Source organism: Haliotis rubra, unplaced genomic scaffold, assembly GCF_003918875.1.
Source record: "Haliotis rubra isolate DU_JTF1 unplaced genomic scaffold, ASM391887v1 Scf2415, whole genome shotgun sequence".
Lineage (NCBI taxonomy): Eukaryota > Metazoa > Mollusca > Gastropoda > Lepetellida > Haliotidae > Haliotis > Haliotis rubra.
This window is the reverse complement of record NW_025766465.1, coordinates 633-19826: the sequence shown is the minus strand read 5'-3', so window position 1 is coordinate 19826 and position 19194 is coordinate 633. Positions and strand designations below refer to the sequence as shown.

At 37.3% G+C, this 19194-nt stretch overlaps 2 protein-coding genes across 2 annotated transcripts; one reads left to right on the top strand and one right to left on the bottom strand.

Annotated features, from left to right (window-relative positions):
- The first annotated feature begins 11546 nt into the window (after positions 1-11546).
- On the top strand, positions 11547-13161 carry LOC124278804. Its single transcript, XM_046714577.1, has 5 exons — positions 11547-12042; positions 12203-12281; positions 12478-12645; positions 12781-12872; positions 13138-13161. The coding sequence occupies exons 1-5, from the start codon at positions 11674-11676 to the stop codon at positions 13159-13161; spliced, it is 732 nt and encodes a 243-aa protein (XP_046570533.1). The 5' UTR covers positions 11547-11673.
- A 1600-nt stretch (positions 13162-14761) lies between these two features.
- LOC124278805 lies at positions 14762-17651 on the bottom strand. The gene is made up of 4 exons (XM_046714578.1): positions 16775-17651; positions 16404-16559; positions 15867-15981; positions 14762-15737 (listed from the first exon to the last, which is right to left on the bottom strand). The coding sequence occupies exons 1-4, from the start codon at positions 17317-17319 to the stop codon at positions 14865-14867; spliced, it is 1689 nt and encodes a 562-aa protein (XP_046570534.1). The 5' UTR covers positions 17320-17651; the 3' UTR covers positions 14762-14864.
- Positions 17652-19194: the final 1543 nt, after the last annotated feature.

The window sequence follows — 19194 nt, the reverse complement described above, 5'->3', positions numbered from 1 at the left end:
TCCCTGGGGAGCATACAACTCTTGCAGCCACTAGGCCACTGTTTCTGATTACTTACTCATATTTATGTACAAACGATCCCTGAATCAAGGGAAGAGTCCTCGAAAAATCCAGTGTACCCTTGTCAGCGAAGCCGCCATTTTGTAAGGAATCAGTCATCGGTTGTGATGTCACACGTCAACATTGTTGTACGTATTAGACAATTTCTTTGAGGTGAAGGTCGGTTGAAAAAGTGTAAACACAATCGCCCTATCCTTCTCATTACACTTTTAGTACTATGATGTATATTTTGCGTATCGTTCAGATTTTTTTTTTATGAAACCAATTTCAGTACCTACAGTAGCTGGCCATAAGTGAGTCATCATTAGTGAAATTTCCATAGACTTACATGTTAATTAACTGTTGCAAGAATAATTTTCATAAATTTGGTAGAATTCATTTTGTTTTGATATTTTGCAAACATCTTGCAAATCATCTTCAGCTACGTGTACATAATTTCCTTTCATCTTTCCGTTGATGAATTATCGAATGACACCTGATCAAGCACCATAGGTACATAAAACTTTTACTCTATCCCAGACAGCCATGTTAAACCTGACTGGTATGTCTAATATATGTTGTTTAAATAGTTGCAGTTTTATTAATAATCATCGGAAAATTGAATGGAAATTTGTTGTATGTTGCTGAGAAAACTTCCCAGCAGGTAAATAAGTATTGAGAGCAATTCGACAGAAACTAAATTTATGAAAATTATTCTTGCAAGAGTTAATTAACATGCAAGTCTATGGGAATTTCACTATTGATGACTCACTTATGGCCAGCTACTGTACATTTAGCCTTGTTCAATATCATATCATACAGGGTATAGGGTATACGTTTTTATTCTTTGAAAGCTTTTGATTGTTTGAATAAAAGTTACAATAGAAATTGACACATTTAGAGTATCACACCATATTTTAAACCTTTACACAAGTGTTAGTAGATCAAGCGTAGGGTATCCTCCCATTTGTGAGAACTCCCAGTTGTGAGACACATTAATTAATGGTTCAGTGCACATAGGTGGTGTCTCCACATCCCTACAATGAAAGTGGGATCAGCCCAGCCCAGCACCCACAGGAGGCATAGTTCATTGATGAGTTGATTAATGAAATAGATTATCAAAGATTATATTTACACAGAAGAAATAGTTCATTGAATATTTTATTTATTCAGGAGAATATGTAATTATGATAACACATTTTTATTGACTGTTATGATGTTTGAAATTCATTTTGGTTTAAACATTTTATTATTATTTATGAAAATGAATTGGGATTGGTGAAGTATTACTGCTTATGTTAACACCGCTCCCATGCAACATAAAATATAAAATGAAATGGAGGATGTGACGTCATCGATATTAACTATTGCATAAATATATTTTTAAGTACATATAAATATATACAGATTACATCAAATACAACTATTCTCCATGTAGTCATAATTAGAGACTTACAGTTGTGTTTGTCTAACAAGCTATTGTAGGAATATAAATCAATCACGAGAAGGTTGTTGAGTTAATTTCAGTATTTCCCTGTGAAAATTGGTAGGTTGTGATGATATAATCGTGGACGGATTCAACTATTTTCTGGTTTACACAAGGAGTAAATTCTTTGTTTCCGTTCAAAAAATTATCCAGGTTATAACGGGTAGTTGACATCCACAAGAGCAACATGCACTGTTTATTTAATGTCTGTTATACTATCGGCGTTTTGGTCGCTAGATCCGAGCCTGAGGCGGCAATGAACGATTTGAGAAGAACAAGAGCCATAATTAAGATCAATATAAATCTTGGTTTTGGTTTTTGTAATTAGGTTTTAAAATTCTTTGAGACTACATGACTCTTTGGAATTTGGTTGGGCATTCCATAAATTTATTGTGCTGGGTAGAAAGGGTTTGGCATAAAGGGCATTTCGACTGTAAATTTCAGAGTTATTTCTTAAACTATAGCTTGTAGTTTCGGAGACAGAGTAAATCTGAGTAGGTAAATTAATTTCTCTTTGATCACGAAGTTACCTACACAAAGTGTTTAATTATTAAAGACATTTACCTGAGTATGTTAATCAATTTATCTTATAAAGTTTCATTAAGTTACCTCCACAAGATACATAGAGAATACTACACGAGGTCTCATTACATACGAATTATACGAAACGAGTGTCCTTCCTATGGTATCTGACCGAGTTTCGTATAATTCGTATGTAATGAGACCGAGTGTGGTATTATATTTATTACCCACGAACCCCTGGATGCCACAGGGACATATATGTCCTTCCCCTTCAACCCTCAATTTGAAGTCGAATAAAAACATCAAAATATCCCACGCCACACAAATACACTTCACAGTTTCGAATTCTAAAAATCAAATTTCCTGTTTCTTGATACCATCCACTATTTATTTTAGACAAAGCTCAAGTGCTGAAAATGACCTTTCAAAATAGGCTTCATCGAAAATGGCGACATTTTTGACACAGTATGAAATCGCGATTCACAGCGTTATTTGCTGTATGTTTTGAAATGTGAAAATCGGATAATTCCTGGGAGTACTGAATTTCAAAACTAACCTATTCATGATCACTGATATCAGTTTTACATGAAATCGCTAATTATAATTCTGAAACGTTGCCGATGAATCTAGAATCGGTTGGGATGTTTTCGAAAATGCACTTACACGAACGCCGTAGAGCGCTTTCCGCCATATTGGATAGTGTTTACAAAATCACGTTTCGCGAAGGCCGGTATTGAGACGCCTATTACATCACGTATATTTCATATTCAGCTTCGAAAAATGCATCACTGAATTCCCCATACATTTTAGAATCAAATTGCAACTGGTCTGTGTCACCAATACCAACTGTCTAGATAAAATGAGACGAAACATATTGGGTGTGAAAACGAACGCTGTGCTCGAAAGACTGCGCTGGTTCGAAACGTAAACAAAGACAAATTCCGATTTTACACTGCGTAGCATTTTCTGAAATTTTCCAACATTCATCCGTCTATTCATAGCTTGCAATAGCTCAATACCTTTGAATATGCATGGAAAGAGTATCGTAGTAAGAAATAGGAAATTATAAATAGATACAATGCAATGATTTGATAATTCATAAGAAATTGTCAAAGTTTCCGTGCAGCGTGACGCCATGACTGGCGCAAAATCACGCAGAACGACAACTGTAATATATCAGCATTTCTGGCTTCTTCTCTTACTTACAGTGAAAACGATAGAAACATATAACAATACACAGTTAGTCAGAATCATTCTGATTACTTACATCTCATATTTATGTACAAACGATCCCTGAATCAATGGAAGAGTCCTCGCAAAATCCTATCTATCCTTGTCAGCAAAGCCGCCATTTTGTAAGAAATAGGTCATCGGTAGTGATGTCATACGTCAACATTGTTGTACATATTAGGCAATTTCTTTGAGGTGAAGGTCGGTTGAACAAGAGTAAACACAATCGCCCAATCCTTCCGATTACACTGTCAGTATTATAATGTATATTTTGCGGATAGTTCAGATACTTTTTCATGAAACTGACCTCAGTATCTACATTTAGCCTTGTCAAATATCATATCATACTTGCATATAGGGTTTACGGTGTTTTATTCTTTGAAAGGTTTTGATTGTTTGAATAATATTTACATAAGAAATTGACACATTTAGTGCAGTACACCATATTCTAAACCTTTACACAAGTGTTAGAAGATCAAACGTAGCCATAACTGCAATATTACTTTAGTTCCTATGATGTACAATATTCAATGCATTTGAACTAATATCGCAGTTTCACATGAACAGGTTAATGAATGGCGATTTGATTAAACTTTACAAGTAAAACTGATAATATTTAATGAAAATGATTTATGTATGTTATGAAATGTATATGCACACACATTTAAAGGAAATGTCTTGTTCATTGCACATTTTTTGTGTCGTTTTATAGAGAAAACAATTATGTAAATTGATTGGCCAGGTGCGCGTTTGTCGGAAACGTTTTATGATTCACTATCATTGTTTTCGATAATATAATCAATTCATATTCGATTTAAAAATATTGTGATGACAGGATATCAAACTCTAACTATATTTATACGAAAATTGTTTAAAAATGTATAAAGCATGTCATGTCTTAATTTGGACAAATCTTACATCCATATTCTAATATATAGTACGTACTAGTTCCATATATAAAAAGCTATCTTTTTTTTGCATCTTCCATTGCATACGTATGAAGAGAAATAGCTGCATAATCATAAATAAAGTAAATTCCTATCCTAAACAAAATATTCAGGTGTTGTGAAATGTTATTTTTCATTTACGTTAAATTGATGCCAAACAGGTTCGCGTGTTGCTCATGATAAGATACACATTCAAACTGTCTAATTGTTGATATATTCAGGACACTATTGAAATGGAAAAAAACAGTCATTTTATGTTTTGTCTAAAGAGTGTTAATTCTGAAAAAGAAGCCGAGACCTTTCACACAATTAATGGAAATTAAGTGTGATATATACTCATCAGAATACCAATGTCGTCACTTTCCGACGTCGCAAAATGCATAAAACAAGCAATGACGTCAACTAAAATGTTGTATTATTTTCAGCAATTTCAATACATTTGAAAATATGGCTAGTATTCTGGTAATAACGATGCAAAATTAGTCAAAAGACATCTACACAAACAGGAGAATATGGGAATCTAAGAACTAACTTATATATTGGATAGGGCCATCCAAATCGCTATTACGTGCTTTCAAATGTAGTACGTTGTCATCTTTTCTTATAAATTGTGAAACTACTAAAGCGTATCCGCTCACATTGGGGAACTTTGAATTGGAATAGTTTGGTTCACCGTAAACAAAAAATAACGAAAATATAGCGTCCGTATCCACAACAAATACTCTCCATGTGATTAGAGTTACATTGACCTCGTGTTAAGAATAACGGAGTTATGCCCCCTTATCATTATACGTGTATGACCTCTCTGTCGTCGTTTGACGTCGTAGAAGAAAATCCATTTTTGACATTTATTGCGAGTCATTTTTAATGTTGAGCGTATAATGTTATGCATAAGCACATAAATCCAATTCATATGCACTTATGTCGTTCAGATATCAGGCTGTATGTTCTTCGCTCACACTTTCCATAAAGATGCCAAAATAAAAAAATTGTAGCACAGTGCTTTTATGGGTGCGCGATAAAAAGCGGAGAAATTTACTGTTTTTTAAAGCATAACAAAAATTTGGACAATGTTTAGCAAGGTCTATTTTTCAAACCGCCGAGGTAGTTGCACTTATATTTATACCAACGGATAGGAAATTTAATATTCTACTTTTCTGTGTAATTTTATAACCGTACGTAGATCCAGGACCACGCGAGCCCAATTCTCGCACAACGTTCACTTTTCAAAGCGTATGAAAATGTGCGCCTGAAAAAAAACTCGGCAGCCAGGGGTTCGCAATGTTTACAATCCCACAATGCATTTAAGTTGTAGAATGAATGAATTCACGTATTTTTTAAGAATGAAAAAATAGTTACGTCAGAATGTGACCTAATTGAGAGGTCATCGGTTATCCAATCAAATCGTTCGAATCTCAGGTCAAGTCGTTACGACACAGGTCAACGCGATACGACACTCGTGTGACGTACGAGATTAGTATGCAACTACCCATACGTTGACCACGTGGGTAATAAAGTTACATAGCAAATCAGTAATTAGCTAGGGTGAATCTATTCTATCAGACAGGGGAGTATGGTGTGTTTTCGTTGTTAATTACCGACTCCACTGTCTCATAATTGGGAGTCTCACAACTGGGAGTTCTCACAAATGGGAGTAAACCAAGCGTAGCCATAACTGCAACATGTACTTTAGTTTCTATAGTGTGCAATATTCAATACATTGGGACTAATATTGCAGTTTCATATGAACAAGTTAATAGACAGCGATTTAATTCAAACCTTGTACGTACAACTGATAATATAAATGGAAATGATTTATACATTATCTCTTTAGTGAGAGAATCCAAAATAATTGATTGATTGATATTTTTTTTACGATAAGATAACCTGTACATTCAATTAAAACCATAACAGTCCTCGTACTTTAACTATACTGAGTCAAAAAAGAAACTTCACAAAATGTAATTTGAAAAATAATGAATCATTTTTCTCTGATGATACATCTATGTATCCGAAATGGGATCCCTATCTTTCGACTCTAGAAAAACGTTAGCAAAACCCACTCAAACCCATCCATTCGTCGTGCAAATGACGTTAGTGCCAAATCACGTTTTGCACTTGCAGTCGATCACGTGATCTTCGCATCGAAGTTTTCTTCATATGCACGTGTTTGCATTGGCCTCAAGAATTGAAAAAACACCTTTAAACCATAGTTCTAACGGTACTTGAAATGCCACGTTTGTCAAATGTGCAACGTGAACGTGCCGTTTGCATGTTGCAAGCGGGAAGATCAGTTATTGACGTCACAAGAGCAATGGGATGCAGCCATCGTACTGTGTATGACTTGCGAGGTCGTCTACAACAAACTGGCACCACTTCTGATCGCCCAAGGTCGGGTCGTCCACGTGTGACGTCACGAGCAGAAAACCGTCAAATCGTCCTACGTCACCTACGTGACAGATTTCTGCCGGTTACACGAACCAGGGCTGAGATGTTTAGACGTCGACTGTCCTCACAGACCATTCGAAATCGGTTGCGAGCTGCCAATCTCCATTCTCGACGTCCATATCGTGGGCCAATATTGACGCCGTTTCATCAACGTCAACGTCTGCTGTGGGCCCAACGTCACCTCCGATGGACCCAGAGAGACTGGAATCGAGTCGTCTTTAGCGATGAATCCAGATTTACCCTCAGATTCGCGGACGGCAGGCATAGAGTCTGGAGACGACGTCGTGAATGGTATGCCCAATGTTGTGTACAGGAAGTCGACAGATTCGGGGGCGGAAGTTGCATGGTGTGGGGTGCTTTCTGTGGGAACAACCGTTCTCGACTTCTGGTTTCTGGTGGAAACCTCACAGCTGCTGCTCACCGCGACCAGGTGCTAACCCCTGAACTCGTTCCTTTCATGGCGGCTCATGGCCCAGGTCTACAGTTCCAGCATGATAATGCTCGGCCGCATACCGCGATGTTGACACGAAATTGCCTTCAAAACGCTGGGATCAACGTCATGGACTGGCCATCGAGGTCCCCTGACCTTAATCCAATAGAGCACGTTTGGGATGCACTTGGGAGAAGGCTTCGTGGTCTTCGGAACCAACCTCAGAATTTGCAGGAACTTGGCGCTGCCTTGCAAGAGCAATGGCGCAGAATCCCCAACCACGTGTTCACAAGCATCAGGCAGTCGATGAGGAGACGGTGTTTGGCAGTGGTGAATGCGCGGGGCGGCCATACACGATATTGAACTGAGAAATTTCGCATTTTTATTCTTGTGACTTGACATTCTGTATACCAATGTTTTGGAACGGCGGTGTAGCCTAATGGAACTGATTATGGCACTGTCAGTGTATCGAGTACATCACACAGATCTCAGCAATGAAATAATAACAATTTAACCATCTTACCATCTCTTGTTCTTTTATAGTGCCCTGAAGAAAGAATGTGAAGTTTCTTTTTTGACTCAGTATATAATAGTTCAGGGCGAAAGTGTGTTTTATTTCACTATACATGATGGTAGAGCGAACTGTATTTCTTTTCTAAGGTGCCAAATTTAATACTTTCTAAGCATAATTACGATTAATTTAAGGCAGAAAACAAACGACGGTGTCGGTGACCTAAATTAAGAATCCTCGCACAGGGCTAACTGGCGCGCTGTTCTATTAATGTGTCTGACCCCCCTACGTTAAGACGAACGTTACCAGAAAAATACAAATGAGAACAGTTTGATGACGGTTTACGTTCGGATTAAATATCTTCTCTGAATTATTTTAATTACATCTGTCATTAACGTAAACCATATGGGCAATATGAACGTTGCATTTCTACTACCAGCGTAAGTTTAGATCAGTACATCCAGAGGAAGTTGAGTAGTCAAGCGACATTCCACAATTGCATTGTGGGAATGTAAACATTACGAACGTTACCGTGTCGCTGAAAACTTGTGAGTCGAAATGACACATTTTAACCGTCGTAAAACATAAACGTAATGTTTCCACCAGTGATGTTAGCTGCGTGAAGCAACAGCAAACCAAGAAACTGGATGCAACGGTGTAGTTTACTGTAGGAGGCCGTACGAGGCGATGACAACTGACATGCATCGTGACGTCGCTTAACCCCCTGGATGCCACAGGGACATATATGTCCTTCCCCTTCAACCCTCAATTTCAAGTCAAATAAAAATCAAAATATCCCACGCACACAAATACACTTCACAGTTTCGAATTCTTCGCGAAATTTCCTGTTTCTTGATACCATCCACTATTATTTTAGACAAAGTTCAAGTGCTGAAAATGACCTTTCAAAATAGGCTTCATCGAAAATGTCGCCATTTTTGACACAGTACGAAAACGCGATTCACAGCGTTATTTGCTGTATGTTTTGAAATGTGAAAACCGGATAATTACTGGGAGTATTGAATTTCAAAAATAACATATTCATGATCACTCATATCAGTTTTACATGAAATCGCTACGTAAAATTCTGAAACGTTGCCGATGAATCTAGAATCGGTTGGGATGTTTTCGAAAATGCACTTACACGAACGCCGTAGAGCGCTTTCCGCCATATTGGATAGTGTTTACAAAATCACGTTTCGCGAAGGCCGATATTGAGACGCATATTACAGCACGTATATTTCATATTCAGCTTCGAAAAATGCATCAATAAACTCCCCATACATTTTAGACTCAAACTGCAAGTGGTCTTTGTCACCAATGCCAACTGTCTAGATAAAATGAGACGAAACATATTTGGTGTTAAAACGAACGCTGTGCTCGAAAGACTGAGCTGGTGCGAAATGTAAACAAAGACAAAAACCTATTTTACACTGTGTAGCATTTTCTGAAATTTTCCAACATTCATCCGTCTATTCATTGCTTGCAATGGCTCAATACCTTTGGAATATGCATGGAAAGAGTATCGTAGCGAGAAATAGGAAATTATAAATAGATACAATGCAATGATTTGATAATTCATAAGAAATTGTCAAAGTTTCCGTGCAGCGTGACGCCATGACTGACGGAAAATCACGCAGAACGACAACGGTAATTATCTGGATTTCTGTCTTTTTCTCTTACTTTTAGTGAAAACGATAAAAACATATAACAATACACAGATAGTCAGAATCATTCTGATTACTTACATCTCATATTTATGGACAAACGATCCCTGAATCAATGGAAGGGTCCTCGCAAAATCCTGTGTACCCTTGTCAGCAAAGCCGCCATTTTGTAAGAAATCGGTCAGCGGTAGTGATGTCATACGTCAACATTGTTCTACATATTAGACAATTTCTTTGTGGTGAAGGTCGGTTGAACAAGAGTAAACACAATCGCCCAATCCTTCCGATTACACTGTCAGTATTATGGTGTATATTTTGCGTATAGTTCAGATACTTTTTTCATGAAACTGACTTCAGTATCCACATTTAGCCTTGTTCAATATCATATCAAACGTGCGTATAGGGTTTACGGTGTTTTATTCTTTGAAAGTTTTTGATTGTTTGAATCATATTTACATAGGAAATTGACATATTTAGTGCAATACACCATATTCTAAACCTTTACACAAGTGTTAGAAGATCAAACGTAGCCATAACTGCAATTGCGTTAGTTCCGATGATGTACAATATTCAATGCATTTGGACTAATATTGCAGTTTCACATGAACAGGTTAATGAACGGCGATTTAATTCAACCTTATAACTAAAACTGATAATATTAATGAAAATGATTTATATATGGTATGAAATGTATATGCACACATATTTAAAGGAATTGTCTTGTTTTTTTGCACATTTGTGTGTCGGTTTATAGAGAAAACAATGATGTAAATTGATTGGCCAGGTGCGCATTTGTCGGAAACGTTTTATGATTCACTATCATTGTTTTCGATAATATAATCAATTCATATTCGATTTAAAAATATTGTGATGACAGGATATCAAACTCTAACTATATTTATACGAAAATTGTTTAAAAATATATAAACCATGTCATGTCTTAATTTGGACAAATCTTACATCCATATTCTAATAATATATAGTACGTACTAGTTCCATATATAAAAGCTATCTTTTGCATCTTCCATTGCATACTTATGAAGAGAAATAGCTACATAATCATAAACAAAGAAAATTCTTATCCTAAACAAAATATTCGGGTGTTGTGAAATGTTATTTTTCATTTACGTTAAATTGATGCCAAACAGGTGCGCGTGTTTCTCACAAAAAGATACACAGTCAAACTGTCTAATTGTTGATATATTCAGGACACTATTTAAATGGAAAATCAGTCATTTTATGTTTTGTCTAAAGAGTCTTAAATTCTGACATAGAAGCCGAGACCTTTCACACAATTAAAGGAAATTAGGTGAGATATGTACTAAACAGCATACCAATGTCGTCTTTTCCGACGTCGCAAAATGCATAAAACAAGCAATGACGTCAACTAAAATGGTGTATTATTTTCAGCAATTTCATTACATTTGAAGATATGGCTAGTACTCTGGTAATAACGATGCAAAATTAGTCAAAATACATCTACACAAACAGGACAATATGGGAATCTAAGAACTAACTTATATATCGGATAGGGCCATCCAAATCGCTATTACGTGCTTTCACATGTAATACGTTGTCATTTTTCTTGTAAATTGTGAAACTACCAAACTGCATCCGCTCACATTGGGGAACTTTGAATTGGGATAGTTTGGTTCACCATGAACATAAAATAACGAAAATATAGCGTCCGTATCCACAACAAATTCTCCAAGTGATCTGAGTTACATGGACCTAGTGTTACGCATAACGGAGTTATGCCCCCTTATCATTATATGTGTATGACCTCTCTGTCGTCGTTTGACGTCATAGAAGAAAATCCATTTTTGACATTTATTGCGAGTCATTTTTAATGTTGAGCGTATAACGTTATGCACAAGCACATAAACCCAATTCATATACACTTATGTCGTTCAGATATCAAGCTGTATTTTCTTCGCTAACACTTTCCGTAAAGATGCCACATTAAAAAATTCGTAGCACAGTGCTTTTATCGGTGCGCGATAAAAAGCGGATAAAATTACTGTTTTTTAACGCATAAAAAAAAATTGGACAACATTTAGCAGTGTCTATTTCTCAAACCGCCGAGGTAGTTGCACTTATATTTATACCAACGGATAGGAAATTTAATATTCTACATTTCTGTGTAATTTTATAGCCGTACGTAGATCCAGGACCACGCGAGCGCAATTCTCGCACAACGATCACTTTTCAAACCGTATGAAAATGTGCGCCTGAAAAAAAACTCGGCAGCCAGGGGGTTAAATAGTGGAATTTCCGCAAGTCATGTGATCTAGCTGCCGATCACGTGGTACAGGTCAAGCTTTGGGACAAAATGGCGGCTGTCAACCGTGCCCTTGAGTGAGCCTCGCCAAGTTCAAAGTGCAATATCGTCAATATGGGGGTAAAACGATGCGCTTATGGCACTTGTAATAGTGACTCACGTTTCTACCATAAACCACATATGGCAGATGTGTTTTTTATTACATTTCCAAAGCCCACATCAAAGCCGGAGATGTGTGACCGCTGGATCAGAGCGTGTTCCCGCGGTGATGATTTTGGCCGTCACAAGATCACCCAAGATACATATGTATGTTCCAAACACTTTGTTGATGGACATGGTCCTACAGGCGAACATCCTGACCCTATACCAGCTACCGCTAGAGGTGTGGAACTTAGAATCTTCAACACGAAGAAGTCAAGACCACCACCCAAAGGCCGTGTGAGCTTGTCGCCAGAGAAGAAAAAAAGTCGTTCACAACTCCAGGTATAGTTTGGGAATGAAATGAAATAAAATGAAAAGAAAAAAAAAAAAGGAAATAGATAAATGAACAAATAAATGACTAAATTTTTAATTATTTTTAAAAAACTCTCTTTATAATAATTTATGATGTTCATAAAATATTAATTAATGTGTTTTTTTGCAGGTACTCAATGTGAACATTGATAAGGAAAATGAAATAACTGAGGGTTCTGAAGAGCAAGATACAAATGTTGATAATGAAGGTATATCCATTGATTATATTACAGACAAGCTTTTAAATAGAATGTTTAGTTAATGAAATCCGGTTGGGTTTTTAGCAATCCTTATTGTCTGAAAAAGTTTCCAATTATAAAATTATAAGATGTCGTTTAGTGTATATTTTTGGACCATTTATCATCCACACAGTTTTGTTTTTTACAAAAATATTTTATTTTGCAGATGCAAGAAAACAGGTTTCCTGTTCTGATGCAGCTACTCAGACTGACATCTTGCATGATGATCTGGCTGGCTACAGTGATGATCAGCTCAAACAACCTAAACTTCTACAGAGAAAACTATTCATGGATGATGTTCTCAGAAGTGACAAATCATGCAAATTCTACACAGGTAAAAATATCTGTTTCAGATCTATAATAAAGACATTCATTTTATGTTTTATTTATTGATAATATATTTTGCATGATATAGACCTTAATGTGTGTTTTAAAATAGTTATTTGACCAATATTAATAATTATTTCAGGTATTACATCCATCCAGCTTCTGTTGTTCCTGCACAGATTCCTACAGTCCAAAGCTGAGAGGTTAACACTGTGGAAAGGGGAAGAAACAACAGTATGTATAGTTTATTGCTTTAATATTGCTTTTATTAATAACCACCTATATACTATCTCTTGACACATATATACTGTATGTAACTTGGTCACTGATCAATATGTCATTTGTTAACCCTTTCACAGGCAGTGCTGTAAAGTGCATCTGTTTACTAAATGGTCACTTGCAAATTATCATTGACTTCCTAGTACCAGTCATTGTGAAATATATTGATTAATGAACAGATCCACTTGACCATGTTAACTGATGCATAATTACTTTTCAGGAGAATGCCAAAAAACAAAGATGACCATCACCCCAGGGGGACTGTCCACCTTCACAGCTTTCCTCCTAACACTTGTGCGCCTGAGACGTGGCCTTGATGTCGACCATTTGAGTGATCTGTTTGGCATATCATCCTCGACAGTTAGCCGTTACTTCCGGACATACATTGAGTTTATATCAAGGGAGCTCAGTTTTGTTGTTAAGTGGCCAATCAGACTGCAGGTTCAAGCTCACCTCCCAAAGGCATTTAGATATTTTAAAAAGACTATTGCCATTATAGATTGTACAGAAGTTTTTGTACAGAAACCCTCATTGCCATCTAGTCAGAGAGTGACCTGGTCACAGTACAAACATCACAATACCTTTAAATGTCTGGTTGCTATTTCCCCAACAGGTGCATTTACTTACATCTCTCCACTGTGGTCTGGTTCAGTGTCAGATAGGCGCATTGTTAAAGAATCAGGTTTCCTTGATAACTTAAACTATGGTGATGACATAATGGCTGACAGGGTTTTTTGATTAGGGATCTCTTAGCATTAAGAGGATGTACATTAAACATACCACCTTTTGCGCATGGTAAGCAGTTAAGCAAAGCAGCTGTTAAGAAAACCAGGAGAATAGCCCATGCTCGAATACATGTTGAAAGGGCAATTGGTCGCCTCAAGAACTTTAAATTTTTACAAGGTATTTTTCCACTGAAATCCAAGAAGCTTATTAATCAAAGTGTACAAGTTTGTGCTCAGTTATGCAATTTTGACAAACCACTTGTAAAGTAACTGTTGTTATTAGAATATTGCCATATTCATGACCAATGACTTTCATGATTCTGTTGTCATGAACATATTGAAATGTTTTGAGCTTTTTTGACAGAGATGTCTCCCATGTATTTAACATATATTTGGGATTACGCTCTCTTAGTAAAGTACAGGTTCTAGTACTTTTGTTTGGGTTGAGTCCCATCTGGGATTTGAACCCACACCGTCAAATACTCAGGCACCTAATTGCCAGCTGCCTAACCCTCTCAGCCACCACAACTTCCATGTATTGTTGAACATGGCCTAGTGTTCTTAGTGTGAACTGATCTCAAGGAAGTTTGAGTAAAGTTTTAAAAAATAAAAAGATAACAAAGCCTTAATAAATTTTGTAATTGTATTTCATTTGAAATAACTGCTTCTCCTTAACATGTCTCTAACCAACATGTCTAACAATTTATTATCAAAAACACTAACATAGAATGTCATGATGCATTGATGAGTAAGATGCAAGCATGATATGGGACAATATGATCAAGAAAACACTGTACTTGTGTACTATGAGGCCACTTGTACTGTACTGTACCACTGAGTTAAAATCTGTAAACATGTAACACTCATATACATGCTTAGTTTGACCATTTTGCATATTTGGGAAAAGCATGATGTTACAGTGAGTGACAAAGGAAACACTGTACTTGTGTACAATGAAACTATTTGTACTGTACTGTGTACTACCGAGGTAAAATCTGTAAACATGTAACACTTCATATACATGCTTAGTTTTTGACCGTTTTTTACATATATGTGAACAGCATGTTATTTGACAGTGAGATCAAAGAAACACTGTACTAGCATACTAAGAAGCTACCTGTACTGTACTACTGAGGTAAAGTCTGTCAACATAATTCTGGGAATAAAAACATGAAAAAAAAAAAAGAAAAAAAAGAACTAAGCAGAAAAGTGATCAATGAATTCACACATGCTTAAATAATTCTGGAATAACATAATTCACATAGAAATAATTCAAGTTTTGAAGCATCCTATGGAAAAAGTCCTCATTGAACTGAACAGGTATCACCAAAATTCCAGATCTTGTATAAAGTACAAGATCACACACTCTTAGACCATATATCCCCATCAGACCTTGGATCTGGGGATAGTAGTCACAACGCTCAGTAACTGTCCGGACACCATCTTTATTTTCACACCCCACAGTTGCACAAGCAGCCTCCTTGGGGGACTTATCTCTAAAACTGTAGGGACACTTTATTTCCATAAGCTTATGTCCATGGCATTTACATGAGACAATACCATCTGCAGATCCAGCAATGTGAGGCATAGCTTGAGAAAGTCGCAACCCTGGTACAGTCACACTGAGATTCCTGTGTTGTTTCTTCTCTATGGCAATGTAAGCCCTCCTTGCCGCAGTCTCCTTCTTCCTACCCCACACTACAGCAGGCTGAGTATCAAGGTCAGAAGCATTTCTGCCTAGTACACAGTCTACAGCTTTACTGGGATCAGCAGCAGGATCTGATCTCAGAGTACTGGCACGAGTGTTAATCCGCTTGAAGAGTGAAGCTGTTATGATACCCTTTCTAATGTGATGCCAGTTTTCATTTGAGCTTTGTCCACAGGTTTTCGCCTCTATGTAATCTATGTCATCTGCTGTGTAGATAAGTTTCCTCATGACATCAGCTGGATCAGAATTACTCATTGCCAGTTCTTGTGCCCTGCTGACTATGGACAGCTGTCTGATTCTTCTGTCCACCCCATGCTCCCCTTGTCCAATCTCAGGGAGGTTAGTCTTGTCTGAGAGCAGCTGAAGAGCAACTGCGACAGGGGCAACCTACAAATTTGGGGAAAATTTTATGAAATAAACTTGCTTGGTGTTACAAGTGAAAAAAGTAGGCACTTCTTAAGTTTAATTCAACCATCATTGCTTTCAGTTTACTAGATCTCATTTAATAATATTCACCTCTGTCAATTCATCAATAAACTGTTTTGCTGCCTCCTGTGACAAACTCTGTCTGTCTCCAGGGTGTCTGGGGTCGAACTCCACCTCTCCCACTTCCTGTTTCTCCTTACCATAACTGAAAAAAAATTCTTTTGATTTTATTTGACTGAAATTAATTAAAGACAGCTAGCTCTCAAATCAGAACTTGCACCTCGTTATAAAATTGAAACATTTGGAAGGAAATCCTTTTGCTTTCCCTCTACTGTGGAACTCCCACCCTTTGGCCATAAAATCAGCAGTTGACTTTACCCCATTCAAACGTTGGCAGATGACCCACCTGATTTCTTCTCATTAAAACTAACTATATTTCCTTCACTTATACATTTCAGTATATAATTGTACCATGTCAGCGCTTTGAGCATGATTCTTGTACATGGAAAGGGTACATTACAAATGCACATTTTTTTATCATTATATAATGTAAGTTTAGAATAAACATTAAGTACCCATTGAGAATATGTGGAGTTAACAGATTAGTTATTATTAATTACCACACACCCAACAGTTTCAATCCTAAGCTTCTTTATAGGCACAGCTTCAGTCTGGCTCAAGGCTCTCCTCTTCCACAGACAGGGACCAGATGTCACGGATGGCTTTTCAAAATCCTCAAGCGCATACAGGCTTGCTGCTATGTGTCGACAAGCCCCATCAGCACTGAAATATGAACACAAAATGATAAAGAAATTGAATGATATATTATATTAACACTGAAGTGTTTAAATGCCAATATATTAACATTTTATAAACGAGATATAAAATCAATTACAATTTTCTTTGAATAAAGGTTGCATTAAATAAATATTTCAAATACATGTATTGAAAATATATTCAGTGGTGGATAATTGTACTGAACATGCATTAAAACTTACCCGCCAGGACATTCACAAAATGCCAGTTTGATCACTGCTGTTGATTTTTCCATGAGGAACCACATATCATATGTTGGCTTTCCAAGATAGGAAGAATCCTTCTGTGTTGGTTTCACCTTTGACTTGAATGCACAAAGGTTACTGGCATCACTAATGTCACAATATTGGAGGTCTAACACATGACCATCATAAAACAAACGATAGTCCTCAAAAGACTTGAAAGCCTTCAATTTCCTCCTATCATAATCAGATCTATGAAATAACAGGTAGTTGAAGATATCATACAAGCCAAAGTCTGGGATGAGGCTGAAGTCAGATGTGTAAGTAAGAGCAAATGGATCATCAAAATCACAGTGTAAGTCCGTGAGACACTGCTTCATAAACGTTTCTGGTCGACAGTCATGTTGAAAATCAGGATCAGGCTCCAATTCAAGTTTGACAACTGCATTGGCTAAAGCTATGAGAACGTCTTTTCTGTGACCTGTAGTTGTTATTCCGTACTTTTTCAAATAATCTTTAAGTTCTGGGACTTTCAATTTCTCCATGGTAATTAATCATAACTTATATAAACTGCGTATTATGACATGGACCTGTCATCGGAGACGTGCCGACTACCAGATCTACATTCTAATTGCTCAGCCGAATTATGCAGCCTCAGAGAAATATTATATACACTAAAGGGACAAATTATATACAAGAACTATTTAGAACAAGTATTTCATTCACTAAATTCGATAAACTGCGAATAAATGTTACAACAAACGTGATCAGTATCTACAACGATGCTTGACAGACGCCATTTTGTACGAAAGCTTGACCTGGTCACGTGATCGCGTCATTAGTCACGTTACCACCGGAAAATGGTCTATTGTGACGTAATGTAAAATGGTTCGATTACGAGGGGGCACACTAGAATGGCGCAGTGACGGGAAAACGTCATTCAATTGTTACGTCATTAAAAAACTACACCTTTATTGTCTGATAATGTTGTTTTTTTCGATTGTTCTAACCGCTAGGCATCTTAGAAAGTCTAATAATGACACTCTGAGGCACATTAAAGTGTCTGGCGACTTGTTGACTTTGTCCTGTTTGAAGCATCCCTATTGCTTGGCCTCGTTCTTCAACACTCTGAAAGCGCCTCATTTTGAAAGCATGCTGTGAGATCTAAAGTGTAAAGACCGATGTCATTTGAAAACTGTCATTACACACTTTCCACGTACACTAACACATCACTGAAAGTGTTCGCGTGAGCGGTTTTTAAGCACTGTTAAGAACACACCAAATTTCAGGAAAATTAATCTTCATTCAAATATTCCTTTTGGGATTGTGAACTAACCAGCCTTGGAGAGACAAGTGCATGCGACAAAATGCGAGTGCAATGTTAGTGAGTGAGTTTAGTTTTACGCCGCACTCAGCGATATTCCATCTATATGGCGGCAGTCGGTAACTAATCGAGTCTGCACCAGACAATCCAATGATCAACAGCATGATCTGCGCAACTGGTAACCGATCATATGTATCAACCAAGTCAGCGAGCCTGACCACTCGATCCCGTTAGTCGCCTCTTACGACAAGCATGGATTGCTGAAGATCCATATTCTAACCCGGATCTTCACGGGTTTTAGTGCAATGTTAATCGATGGCTAGTTGACTACAATACCATTATCAACATTAACGACAATTGCTGGAAATCAATTATCAAAATATATAGGTGACCCTTGACTAATGTCGTTCAGTAATTTACATTTATCTGCCTAACAGTATTATGACAAGGGAGTAACTACCCTCAGTGTCCTTGACAGTATAAAATTGTAGATGCTGATCTTATTTTGTTATCTGAAGTTTTGAAAGCCAGGTGAGCTACAGAGCGCCATGACAGCAAATTGTACATACATCGAAGTAGACAGCGAAGACGGCATTCCTTCAAGGTTCAGCCTTGGAGTCACCAACAAGACAGTGCCTCTGTGAAATGTTCAACCTTGGAGTCACCAACAAGACAGTGCCAGCTGTGAAATGTTCAACCTTGGAGTCACCAACAAGACAGTGCCAGCTGTGAAATGTTCAACCTTGGAGTCACCAACAAGACAGTGCTTGCTGTGTAATGTTCAACCTTGGAGTCACCAACAAGACAGTGCCTCTGTGAAATGTTCAACCTTGGAGTCACCAACAAGACAGTGCCTGCTGTGAAATGCCAGATGTACATAATCACACGTCTTGTTGGGATTAAAGCTTGACTTGGTCGATGATTATACATTATGACTGCAATGTCATGCATTGCTTGGGTGGTTTATTTGTAATTGTAAACTTGACGGTCGTAGGAGCTCTGTACCATGCAAGTCATTAACATGAGCTTCATGATCCAAGATCAGAGAGATCATCACTGATCTCCTTAGCCATGTCTTGCATAGGTTGCTGAAGAC